The 12,932-nt window shown below is 50.9% G+C and overlaps 1 protein-coding gene across 1 annotated transcript in view; it reads right to left on the bottom strand.

Annotated features, from left to right (window-relative positions):
- The window catches only part of TMPRSS9 (transmembrane serine protease 9), a 47,389-nt gene that overhangs the window by 31,094 nt on the left and 3,363 nt on the right, over positions 1 to 12,932 (bottom strand). Inside the window, exons 4-6 of the mRNA XM_078850624.1 lie at positions 12,640 to 12,815; positions 9,087 to 9,128; positions 8,082 to 8,195 (exon numbers count right to left, since the gene is read on the bottom strand). Of these exons, the coding sequence (XP_078706750.1) occupies positions 8,082 to 8,195; positions 9,087 to 9,128; positions 12,640 to 12,815 (332 nt within the window). The remainder of the gene's footprint in view (positions 1 to 8,081; positions 8,196 to 9,086; positions 9,129 to 12,639; positions 12,816 to 12,932) is intronic.

Below are 12,932 nucleotides of genomic sequence, written 5' to 3'. Positions count from 1 at the left end.
TTTCAACAATTTCCATCAACCTCAGCCTGGACCAGTCCACACAAGAGATCCACTTCCTGGACACTACAGTGCTAATAAGCGATGGTCACATAAACACCACCCTATACCAGAAACCTACTGACCGCTATGTCTACCTACATGCCTCCAGCTTTCATCCAGACCACACCACACGATCCATTGTCTACAGCCAAGCTCTACGATACAACCACATTTGCTCCAACCCCTCAGACAGAGACAAACACCTACAAGATCTCTATCAAGTGTTCTTACAACTACAATATCCACCTGCTGAAGTGAAGAAATAGATTGACAGAGCCAGAAGAGTACCCAGAAGTCACCTACTACAGGACAGGCCCAACAAAGAAAATAACAGAAAGCCACTAGCCGTCACCTTCAGCCCCCAACTAAAACGTCTCCAACGCATCATCAAGGATCTACAACCTATCCTGAAGGACGGCCCATCACTCTCACAGATCTTGGGAGACAGGCCAGTCCTTACCTACAGACAGCCCCCCAACCACTTTCCATTGATGAAGTGGTGAACCAATTAATACATTTTCACTGCTCATCTTAAGCAGTGCAAGGCAGTATATTCCTGAGGTACAAGGCTGGGAGCTGGGGGGATTTGTCTGGTGCCTTTCTCTGTGTGATTCGTGAGTGGCTCTGGGAGCATTCATGCAACCTAGCTGGGTGTGCGTCTCCACATGCTGTTGTGCTGAGTGATAAGAGCATCTGGAGGGGTTTGCTGCTTGTCACTAGCAAAACTTGTGAGACAGCTCAGGCTGGAGAGATAAGGGGGCACAGTAGTCCCACAGTCGCAGGCTGTCTCCAGGGATCCCATCACATAGAGTCCCCCTTTTAACTCGTTCCCAAAGGATGGCACCTTCTGAGCCGTGTGCAGCTCAGCACTTGTTGGGTTTCCTCACCCTTAGTTTAAAAAGTCCTCTACAACCTTTTTAATTTTACATGCCAGCAATCTGGTTCTGTTTTGATTTAGGTGGAGCCCATCCTTCCTGTAAAGATTCCTCCTTTCCCCAAAGGTTCCCCAGTTCCCAATAAATCCCTCTTCACAACACCATTATCTCATCCATGAGACTCTGCAGTTCTGCCTGTCTAACTGGCACTGTGTGTGGAACTGGAAGCATTTAGAGAATGCTACCACGGAGGTCTTGAACTTAAATCTCTTATCTAGCGGTCTAATATTGTCCTTCAGGACTGCTCTCCTGCCTTTCCGTATGTCGGCGTCTCCCCAGTACGGCACATAAGTCTGTCTAGATGTCTCATGAGCTCCACAAACTTCATACCCAGCAGACAATTTGCCCTGTAGTTCTCCTAGTCATCGCAAAACCAGCTATCTATTTTTCTAACAACTGAATCCCACATTGCTATTACCTGGCTCTTCCTAGTACTGGGGTTCACCAGAGGGGTGTCCTCAGTGTGAGAGGATAGCACAACATCATCAGGAAGGAGGGTCCCAACTATGGGATTGTTTCCCTCTGTCTCAAACTAATATTCTTCTTCCGCAAGTGAAGGGTTCATGTTTAGCTATTCCACCTGGAAGCAGGCAGGGCACACCCTGACTGTTTTGTAGAAGCAATGCACACATTGCTCTATCCAAGGACAAGGGCTAGATATGAACCATGAGAACTTGATTGTTGGGACAGCAACTGTGGGAAGCTTTCTTAGCCTGGGCTCAAGGCCTGAGAACCAGGATTGTAGTAGATAAAGGATGGTAAATAAGTATATTAATCAACGTCATACATTCCTTTGTGTATCTTTTTGCGGTAGCAGTGTGTAATGCTTAGGGGGGAGAAATATAATAAAAGGAGAAGGTGGAAGGCGGGGGGGCAGAACAGCCCATCTCAGCTGACCAGCCTGCTTGCTTGCATAAAGCTGTGTTCTGTCTCATCATTGAACCGCCACAACTGGCGCCCAAACGTGGGGCCCTCAGCACTCACCTCGCCCGGCAAGGGTTTCAAACGCATCACTCATCCGCTTCGTGGATCCCGGTGAGTATTTTTCATTGTGGTAAGTACGGGAAGCTCCCTCTCTGCTTTGCAAGTGCAACACCGCAATGAGCTGCAGTATTTGCTGCGTAAGGCTCAGCATGACTGCCCCGCTCGAGCACTTACTCTCCTGCTACAGGAGGTGCGTGCCCAGTGCCCGTGGTATCCTGAAGCCCGGAAGCCTTAAGCTAGCGGACTGGGAGCAATTGGGCCAGACATTGCACGAAGAGCCTCGGGCGCCCGTGCAGGCTTTACATGCCTGGCACCTCTGTCGCGACGTGATACTGTGTGTCACCTCGGATAGGCCCTCTTTCACGAGGCTGGTGATCTCGCCACGCCCGTCGGCTCCTGTAGCCGTCCCCGTTGCAGCTCTCCCCCCTTCTACTGATGCAACCCAGCGTGTCGCTTCGGAAAGACCCTCTCCCATACCCACAGCCCCCCCTCTCCCTGCTTTGCCCCCAGTGTCTTCATTACCACCGCCTCCCTTGCCTTCCCCACCGGAGCCAGTGTGTGTGATCACCCTCTGTCCGTGGGGCCCCATGCTCCGGGGCCCCCCGGAGGGTCATCTGTATCTGCTCAGAAGCTTTCGCTGGTGCAACAAATGGTTCACGCAGCGAAAGCTCGATCAGATCTTACAGCAGAGGAGCTGGCTGATCTGGTCTCAGTTTGCCCGGTGACCTGGCAGAATGATGACCAGGGCAACCCCGTGGGCACCTGGACCACTTTGCCATACTCGGTGGTTAGAGAGGTAAAGAAAGCAATTCGTGAGTTTGGCCTGACTAGCACCTTTGTGCGTGGTCTCATTGAAGGGATAGGTACTGGGTACTCCCTAATCCCTGAGGATTGGAAAACGCTGCTGCGCATGATGTTATCACCCAGTCAGTATGTTATTTGGATTAGTGAGTATCGGCAGATGGCAGAACGCCAAGCTCAGGTACATAGAGAGCACGGTATCATTTATGAGCATTTGGCAGGGGAGGGCCCGTTTGCTACTATTGAGATGCAGTCTCAACTCCCTCAGGCCGTCTTCCCCATTATTTCCACCTGTGCCCAGCATGCTTTCAAGAAGGTCCTGGATTCAGGCAAGCCTACCAAAAGCTTTGTCAGTATCCGTCAGGGTGCCTCAGAGTCCTTTTTGGATTTTACCAACAGATTGCATGAGGCTATCCTCCGTCAGGTGGATAACACTGAGGCAGCTCACGAGCTCCTGTTAAAATTGGCAGTTGAAAATGCAAATGAGGATTGCCGCCGTGCTCTCCAGGCAGCGCAAGCCTCTGGTATTTTAGAGCTCTCAGACATGCTGCGGGCGTGCCAGAACATTGGCACACAAGCCCACAAGGCTGGAGTTCTGGCTGCCGCCCTGAGAAAAACTGGGAAGGAGGGGAAGCGTTGTTACCGCTGTGGTAAGGAGGGTCATTTTCAGCAGGAGTGCCGCTCATCTAAGGCACCAGCCCGACCCTCATAGAAGTGCCCCAAGTGTGGGAAAGGTTATCACTGGGCTAATCAGTGTCGTAGCGGGTCGGGAAACCGTGCGACGGGTCCCCCCCGAACCCAGGGCCAAACGGGAGTGTTTCCCACTCAGACAACCGCTCCTCTGCCTTAAAATCCATAGACTCTATGAGGGCGGCGACTGCTGGAAGTGCAGGGCTTGATTTGATCATGCAGGAGGACACTGACTTTCGGCTGCCAGGGGAGGTCTGTGCCATACCTACACAGGTGACGGGACCTCTCCCAGCCGGCTTTGTAGGTCTTGTTCTCCTTCGCTCACATGCTGGGAAACAGGGCTTTTTTGTCATTCCAGGGGTCATTGATGCTGATTACACTGGCATTATTAAGGTTCAGTCCCTTGTCTGCTCCCCTTGTCCCGTACTGAATTTGACTCTTTGTGCCACACCTCCTTGGCCTGGCAGGTTGCTCTTTGTGATTATGTGGGAGAGATTTCTTACAATCCTCCAAAAGATCCTCGGTTGGTCATTACCCAAAAGGTGCCCCTAGTTGTTCATCGTCTTAGCCGCTCTCAACCCATTGTTTCCGCTGTCACTCTTTTTACTGATGGCTCTCCCCACCGAGGTGTAGTCACTTATCAGTTGGGTGACCCCCCTCGTTGGCATTCTCGTTTTACACTGCCTCAGCGTTCTGCACAGCGTTCAGAATTGGCTGCTGTTATTTTGGCCTTTCAACTTTTTGCTGATTGTCCCTTTAATTTAATTGTGGATACCCATTATGTTTATCAGGTAATTGATCATTTACCCCTTGCCCTCATTACCCCTCAGGTTGATGCAGACCTCCTTCGCCTGTTTTTGTCTTTGCAGCATCTTCTTGCCACTCGTCATTTCCCTTACTTTGTTGCTCATATTCGCAGTCATACCCCTCTGCCTGGGCCACTCACTGAGGGCAATGCATGCGCCGATCGCACGTTGCGTGGTCAGGTAAATTCCCTTTTTTCTGACCCCATTGAAAGCCATGCCTTTTTTCATCAGTCTGCCTCTGTTTTGGCCCGGCAGTTTCACATTCCTGCTGATCATGCACATTCCATTGTTCGTTCCTGCCCCCACTGTGCTGCTGCTGCTCCTACTTTTTCTTATGCTGTTAACCCCCGAGGTACCGCAGCAAATCAGCTGTGGCAAATGGATGTTACTCATGTGCCACAATTCCGCCCCTATTCGTTTTTACATGTTTCCGTTGATACTTATTCGGGCTTCCTTTGGGCAACCCCACAACGTGGGGAAGCCACTAACAAAGTTATTCACCATTTGCTGGCCTGCTTTTCTGTTATGGGTCGCCCCTGCCAAATTAAAACAGATAATGCCCCAGCCTACTGCTCTGCAGCCCTCTCCACCTTTTGTGCCTGCTGGGACGTCCGTCTTAAACACGGAATCCCTTATAATTCCACAGGCCGAGCCATTGTTGAACGTACCAATCGCACACTCAAAACCTTGCTAGATAAACAATTAAAACAAGGGGAGCTGCGTCTCCGAACCTTAGGAGACGTTCTACAACAAATGCATATCCTCTTGTTTACTTTAAATAATTTAACACTGAATGCAGATCAGCAGACCCCTGCGGATCGGCATTTTCACAAATCTGAGGTACTGGAAAGACCACGTGTCTTTTACCGTCAGCTGCCCGATCCACAGTGGCTGGGCCCAGTACCTCTAATCACTTGGGGTCGGGGATATGCTGCTGTGTCTCTCCCTGCAGGACCGTTGTGGGTTCCAGCTCGGTGTGTGCGACCAGCACTTAAACAACATGGCATGGCACCAGGGGCTGTCGAATCCCATACCAGAGTTTCAGCTGACTTTGGAGGAGACCGCGTTGCCCCCCGAGTCGACAACGAGGAAACGGAGGAAACGGAGGAGGCGTAGTGTCCCAAGGAGGAAACGGAGGAGGCGTAGTGTCCCAAACCGGCCCGTGACATGGGGAGCAGTAAAAGCATTGGTCGCCGCGGCCCAACGAAGACTGGCAGCAGATCAACAGCCAGAGACTCCTGAGACTTTGTTTGTGGCGATTCTCGCCCAAATCGCTGCTAATTCTGTGATGATTGTGTGCCTTTTGTGCCTGCTATTTCCTGTAGGGGTTGGCTCGGAAGCGCTTCCCCCGTTACGAGCCCGAATGACATATAACATATGGGAAAGATTGGCTTCAATAGCAAATGTTAGACAAAAGTGGGTATCTAATTCTGTAGCAGTCGGAGATTTGTTAGGTACATGCCTTATTCCAGTATGTCATCACCCTGAGGAGATGGAGAATAAGACACTGTTCTCTGCTTATGCGAATCTTTCCTCCCAGTACTCTAGCATGGCTAATTGGGGCCCGGCCAACTATACTCTGCCTCGCACGGCTATATGCCTCCACACAATGTACCCGGCCGGGGCTCACAATGTCACCTGTGCGCGTGTAGTTAACTGCACTAGTACAAAGGTGCCCTTGGGCTGTCGAAAAATTTCTCAACCCCTTTTAAATTGTTCCCATGCTGTTAATGTTTCATATAATTATGGCCATATCATCCTACCATCAGGATGGTTTTTTACTTGCGGTTCACGCACCTTTAATTATATTCCTGCAAATTTAAGTGATGGCACCCTTTGCTGTCTTAGTAGAATGACACTTATATTGCCTTTTGCTGGTCAAAACCGTAGTAAAAGAAGTGTACCCCTTTCAGATGATTGTATTGCAGATGTTGAGCTTTTTAGTCGTGCTGAGTATACTGCCTTAGCGGCCTCTATTGTTGGGGTCCCTGCGCTTGCTATGTATTCCGCCAGAACTTTAAATAACCTGGCATGCTTTGCAGCAAAGGCAATTAATACAACATCCCAGGCTATTGCCTTACTTAACACAGAACAACACGAATTAAGGGATGCAATTTTGGATAACAGAGCAGCCATTGATTTTCTGCTCCTGAAACACCATCTAGGCTGCTCCACATTTCAGCACATGTGTTGCTTTAATTTAACTGATAATAGTCGCTCCATAGAAACTAGACTGGCTGAATTGGCCAGTCTTACAACACACATACGCCAAGATCTGGGGTTTGAGGGTTTTTGGAATTGGCTTACAGGTTGGCTGCCCTCTCTAGAATGGCTGCGACAGCTTTTCGGTTATGCTGTGTTTGTAATTATTGGGCTTATTTTTTGCTGCTGCTGTGTGCAATGTATTCCTTCCTTGTTAAGATTTTGTGAAATTTCGCCCTGGAAAGCTCCCCAGGTTATGTCCTTGTCTGTCTGGGAGTTAAACAGCATGACAAAACAAATTGACGGCTACCATGAGATGGCCGAATATCATTAAATAAAAAACGGGGGGATGAAGGGTTCATGTTTAGCTATTCCACCTGGAAGCAGGCAGGGCACACCCTGACTGTTTTGTAGAAGCAATGCACACATTGCTCTATCCAAGGACAAGGGCTAGATATGAACCATGAGAACTTGATTGTTGGGACAGTGACTGTGGGAAGCTTTCTTAGCCTGGGCTCAAGGCCTGAGAACCAGCATTGTAGTAGATAAAGGATGGTAAATAAGTATATTAATCAACATCATACATTCCTTTGTGTATCTTTTTGCGGTAGCAGTGTGTAATGCTTAGGGGGGAGAAATATAATAAAAGGAAAAGGTGGAAGGTGGGGGGGCAGAACAGCCCATCTCAGCTGACCAGCCTGCTTGCTTGCATAAAGCTGTGTTCTGTCTCATCATTGAACCGCCACACGCAAGGCTTTCTCTCTCCTCAACAGCACAGAGGTTGCCAGACTGGGGGTGGGACCAACTCTGCTGTGTCCTGAAAGTCTCCCTTAGCTCTTCCAGTTCAGCCACTCTGGCCTCAAGAGCCTGTACTGTGTCTCTGAGGTCAGAAGCTCCTTGCACCAAGTGCACACACACACGCAAGGCAGGTAACTGTACATAAACTGGATAACCCCACTCTGCTGCTGGACTTCTACCTGCGTTCTTTTTCAGAATTCTCTGAATGAATCACTAGCTGTGAACTTGCTGCCCTAATTAGTCAGTCATTGTGTTTGTAATGACCGTCAGCCCCAGCGAAGGACGCTGGGTGACCTCTGGGGATGGGCTTGGTTAACAAGCCCTAGAGTAGAGACAGCGTGGGTACTATCTTGACCAGTATCCTGTAACACTGCCTGCCAGAGTGCATCAGCCCTGGAGGGGCCACCTCTGGGCTCAGAGGTGCATTCACGCTCCATGGCTCCCTGCTGACACTGCCAACAAGGGCCCAAAATGCTAGTGGGCCGGGTGGTGTTTGTGCTGGGGACACAGGGAGCTGGGCCATCTATATGAATGTTGGTGAAAGACAACAGTGGGGCATGGATTCTCCTTGTGCTCTGCCTGCAACTGCCCTTGGCCTGCCAGGCCTCTGCCCTTAGCACCTGGAGACAGTACTAGGCTACAAACGATCCACTCATCAACTGCTTCAAAGCAGCTTCCTCCAAGGAGGAACAGTTAGTAAGTCCTCTTAATTAGACAGCAAGTCCATATCTCCCCAGGAATGCTGGTCCACTATCAGCCTCCCAAACACATGTCCCACTGGCCATGTGTGCCCCCAGCAGATACAACCCCAGTGCGAGAGACCTACCGCAGCCTGCCTCATCAGAGCCGTCGGAGCAGTCGACTTGGCCGTCACACTCAGGATTCTCTTTCCACACACACTGGCTGTTCTGACAAGTAAATACATATCCAGGGCAACTGCCTGAAGGAACAGGAAGGTGGTGGTTAACCTGGCCCCTTCACACTCTACAGTCTTCCAGAGCTCCCGACCAGAAAGGGGACTGCCGATCCAGAGCCTCCCTGTGCAGGGACCCATCCCCTGGTGCCGGACTCATTCTAAGCTTGTTCTGCAGAGAACAAAGACTGGAGCTGGTGTCAGAGGCTGGGCGCATCCCCAAATGGATGATGAGAAAGTCCAGGACTGGACCCTCATGGAGAAAAGAGAGAAAGTGTCTCTGAGCAAACTGGCTTCCCAGCCCTTCCACATTGCTAATGTTAACTACATAAAACGTCCATCCCCAACCTCTTCCCCAGTATCCACAGGAGACATTGTACCAACACAAGCAGGTGTGAACCCCACTGAGGCTGAAAGGAGCAGCTGTTACACCAGGGCTGCCCTTTGCCCATTATCAGTTTGTTGTGATTGCAGGTGCATTTTGGTAGCTCAATCAGGCCTGGGTCTGTGCCAATACCCCGGAGCCACCCCATCCTCTGGGAAAGTTCAGACTTCAGACCCAGACCTGACTGGAACATCACAGTCAGATCCATCTCTGTAACAGGACCTGGGATCCCCTGGCTCAGGGACCAGAGGAAAGGAGAGGCACTGCTGTACTATGCATGGACATGACTTATGGATGGGTCAAGCCATGTTACAGATTCAGAACAAAGCTACAGCGTCGACAGCCTTCAGAGCTCCAACCTCCAGCGCAGAAGGGAGCAGGGGGTGGCTGTGCTAGCCCTCACTGTGAGCATGGCTGGATCCTCCTGGGTGATTCAGCTGGCATGGGCTAACCCTGGGAGGGTTCTACTCCTTTGGAGGATGCAGGCTTCTGGGTATGAGCAGGCAAGGCACTGATTCAGGGAGAACTCATACCTGATTTTAATCCAATTCCATACAGAAACGCCCCACTTGGCCCTGTAACACAATGGAGAGATGGGGAGGGTGAGAGGATGCAGTAATTCTAGGGTCACAGGTCCAGGTATCTTTCAGAATGGGGTTGGCGAATGGCAAAAGATGCTGTGATGTAATATTGAGATGCTCATCCTTTTAGTTCTCACAAGTGTAGCAGCCACCATCCTGGCCACCTGGGCCTTCCAGCTCTGAATGCCTGAGCCTCCATGGATTGAGCTAAAGAACCAGGCTCTGCAGCTGGCAGCTCTAACAGACTTTTGTCCTCTGTGGATCAGACATGGGGGGGTCACAACAGACATTGACCAGTGGGTCACCAGCTCACCAGGGCAGCGTTGAGGAACTCTGACATCTTAGGGCGAGTCCAGTGACTTTCCATGGCTATTTTTCCAGTCAGTGACAGCCAAGAACTAACACCTCTCAGCCCTGAGCCTGGTGAGAGGGGCTTCCAGCTCCGACAGTAACTGGAGATGGTCTCACTGAGCACAGCCAGGTGTGCTCCAGCACACCCCATGTTTTCCTCTTCAGACACCCCCCAGGCCAGCGTGGGAAGCAGCAGAGAAGCAGTGAAAATACTGAAAGAAATCTTTTCTAGAAATCTTTCCAGGAGGCTGGAGGTCACCTGCAGCCAACCCCCAGCTGGGAGACATACTATTACACAGGGGAAAGCATGTTATACTTGCTATACTATAGTATACTTTTTGGCCACTAGGTTGTACTCGCTGTAACATCCTTTATTTAAAAAGAAAAAGAGTACTTGTGGCACCTTAGAGACTAACCAATTTATTTGAGCATGAGCTTTCGTGAGCTACAGCTCACTTCATCGGATGCATACCGTGGAAACTGCAGCAGACTTTATGTACACACAGAGAATATGAAACAATACCTCCTCCCACCCCACTGTCCTGCTGGTAATAGCTTATCTAAAGTGATCATCAGGTGGGCCATTTCCAGCACAAATCCAGGTTTTCTCACCCTCCACCAGCTATCCATAGCTATCCATAGCTATCACCAGCAGGAGAGTGAATTTGTGTGGGGGGGGTGGAGGGTGAGAAAACCTGGATTTGTGCTGGAAATGGCCCACCTGATGATCACTTTAGATAAGCTATTACCAGCAGGACAGTGGGGTGGGAGGAGGTATTGTTTCATATTCTCTGTGTATAAATAAAGTCTGCTGCAGTTTCCACGGTATGCATCCGATGAAGTGAGCTGTAGCTCACGAAAGCTTATGCTCAAATAAATTGGTTAGTCTCTAAGGTGCCACAAGTCCTCCTTTTCTTTTTGCGAATACAGACTAACACGGCTGTTACTCTGAAACCTATCCTTTATTTAAACTCACAACAGCCATTGTTGACAATATATTAAGGGATCAAACAACTCAGGTGTATCAGTATATCATGGAAGCTCTGTAGCCAGTCGATATCTGGTACAGAAGCCTGACGTGCGAGTAGCAGCCCAGCAACCTGTCATAGAATCACAGAATATCTGTGTTGGAAGGGACCTCAGGAGGCCATCTCGTCCAACCCCCTGCTCAAAACAGGACCAACCCCAACTAAATCATCGCAGGCAGGGCTTTGTCAAGCTGGGCTTAAAAAACCCCTAAGGACGGAGATTCCCACACCTCCCTAGGTTACCCATTCCAGTGCTTCACCACCCTCCTAGTGAAATAGTGTTTCCTAATATGCAAACTAGACCTCCCCCACTGCAACTTGAAACCATTGCTCCTTGTTCTGTCATCTGCCACAACTAAGAAAAGCCGAATTCCATCCTCTTTGGAAACCCCCTTCAGGTAGTTGAAGGCTGCTATCAAATCCCCCCCTCACTCTTCTCTTCTGCAGACTAAATAAGCCCAGTTCCCTCATCCGCTCCTCGTAAGTCATGTGTCCCAGCCCCCTAATTATTTTTGTTGCCCTCCGTTGGACTTTCTGCAACTTGTCCACATCCCTTCTGTAGTGGGGGAACCAAAACTGGACATAATACTCCAGGCGTGGCCTCACCAGTGCCGAATAGAGGGGACTAATCATTTCCCTCGATCTGCTGGCAATGCTCCTACTAATGCAGCCCAGTTGGCCTTCTTGGAAACAAGGGCACACTGCTGACTCATATCCAGCTTTTCATCCTCTGTAATTCCCAGGTCCTTTTCTGCAGAACTGCTGCTTAGCCAGTCGCTCCCCAGCCTGTCACGGTGCATGGGATTCTTCCTTCCTAAGTCCAGGACTCTGCACTTTTCCTTGATGAACAGCAGGTTTGTATAATTTTTGGTGGTGCCCAGAACGTCCACAGGAGAGACCGGGGCAGCTGCCCCGGGTCCCATGCTTTGGGGGGGCGGCTCTGCACTTCAGGAGGATGTGGGGTCCAGGGTGGCCTAGGGGGTCAGCAGGGGGCCCGGTGCTGGCAACAGTGAGTGACCTGGCCCCAGCCCACCCCACTCCAGTCCTCCCGACATCGCTCGGGGGAGGCGGTGGAAGCCCGAAAGAGGCGGGTGGAGACTTGGGGGAAGGGGTGGAATGGGGGTGGGGAGGGAATGGAGCAGGGTGAGCTGGGGCCGGGTCACTTTCTGCTGCAGGCGCCAGACCCCCCACTAACCCTCCAGGTCTCCCTGGACCCCGCGTCCCCATGAAGCAAGGTGCCCCCCAAAACACAGGCCCTGAGGCGGTTGCCCCTGATTCGTCCTATGGACATTCTGGGCACCACCAAAAATTATACAAACCTGGCTCCGATGCTTGCTAGTCAATCCTTTGGAGCCTACCAGAGCTAGCATCTCCCTGTTCTGTGTCTGATGCATTTGTATATGGTGTGGCAAATTGCCAGTACAATTATGATGGGTCCCGCGCTTCCTCTTCTTGGGTGGGGTTTGGGACACAGTTTCCTGCCCCTGAGCTCGGGTTTCTACTGTCCCAGTAGTAACCCAGAGAAGGGTAGTGGAGAGGGAGGGACCCAGGCCTGCCCTCTACTCCGAATCCCAGCCCAGGGGCCCAAGGGATAGTGGTAAAACACTTGAACTAGCGGTTCCTTCCCCTGGGCTACTTCCCTCTCTGCACCTAGGCCACAGCACCCAGCCACAGCACTTCTCCAAACTCTCCTCTGCTCCAACTCCTCCAAACTGCTCTCTGCTCCAACTCCTTCCCTTGTCTGATCGAAGCAGGGGGTTTCTATCAGGTGACAGGCTTCAGGTGCTGTGATTGGCTTCAGGTGCTTTTAATTAATCTATAGAAACCGTTCTTCCCTCTACAGGGAATAAGGCTTCTCCTCATCCTGGGACTTACAAATCTCTCCTAGATCACTCTCCTGCTGCCTTCTGGCCATGCTGTATCACAACGGCCATTGGGCAGGGAGTTTGAATTGGGCTTTAAAAACCAAATTGAGATAAAGCTAAAGCTGAGGTGATTGTTTGTGGCTTTGCTAAGTGCAGCCCTTGCCTGTTATCAGCCTCTGCTCAGGTTACTTCTCTCTGGCGACAGGCCCTGCCTGAGGATGGAACCTTTCGTGCCTCTTGGCAGGGACAGGAGATGCTTACCTGTGAGTAAGGCCGAGGAGATGGTCCCATAGGTGGCCAGCGGGATGCCCTCCTCCCTCAGTGCTGCAGCCAGCCCATGTCTGAGGGCCTCTTCCTCCACACTGGCGTTTAAAGGCCAGGAAGCCTGCGGGCTGAATTGCAGCCGGAAATGGACAATCACACTGGAGTTCCCATTCCTGCTGGAGGAAAAGACTCACTGAGCACATTTCCTCACGATAGTACAAGGATGAGCTGTGATCACAGGCCTGTCCTCTCTCCACCCGCCCTTGGCCCCACACCACAGAGCTCCCCGG

This window comes from Lepidochelys kempii, chromosome 25 (genome assembly GCF_965140285.1).
Source record: "Lepidochelys kempii isolate rLepKem1 chromosome 25, rLepKem1.hap1, whole genome shotgun sequence".
NCBI classification, from domain to species: Eukaryota; Metazoa; Chordata; order Testudines; family Cheloniidae; genus Lepidochelys; species Lepidochelys kempii.
The sequence above is the reverse complement of the archived record's forward strand: the minus strand, read 5'-3'. Positions and strand labels throughout refer to the sequence as shown.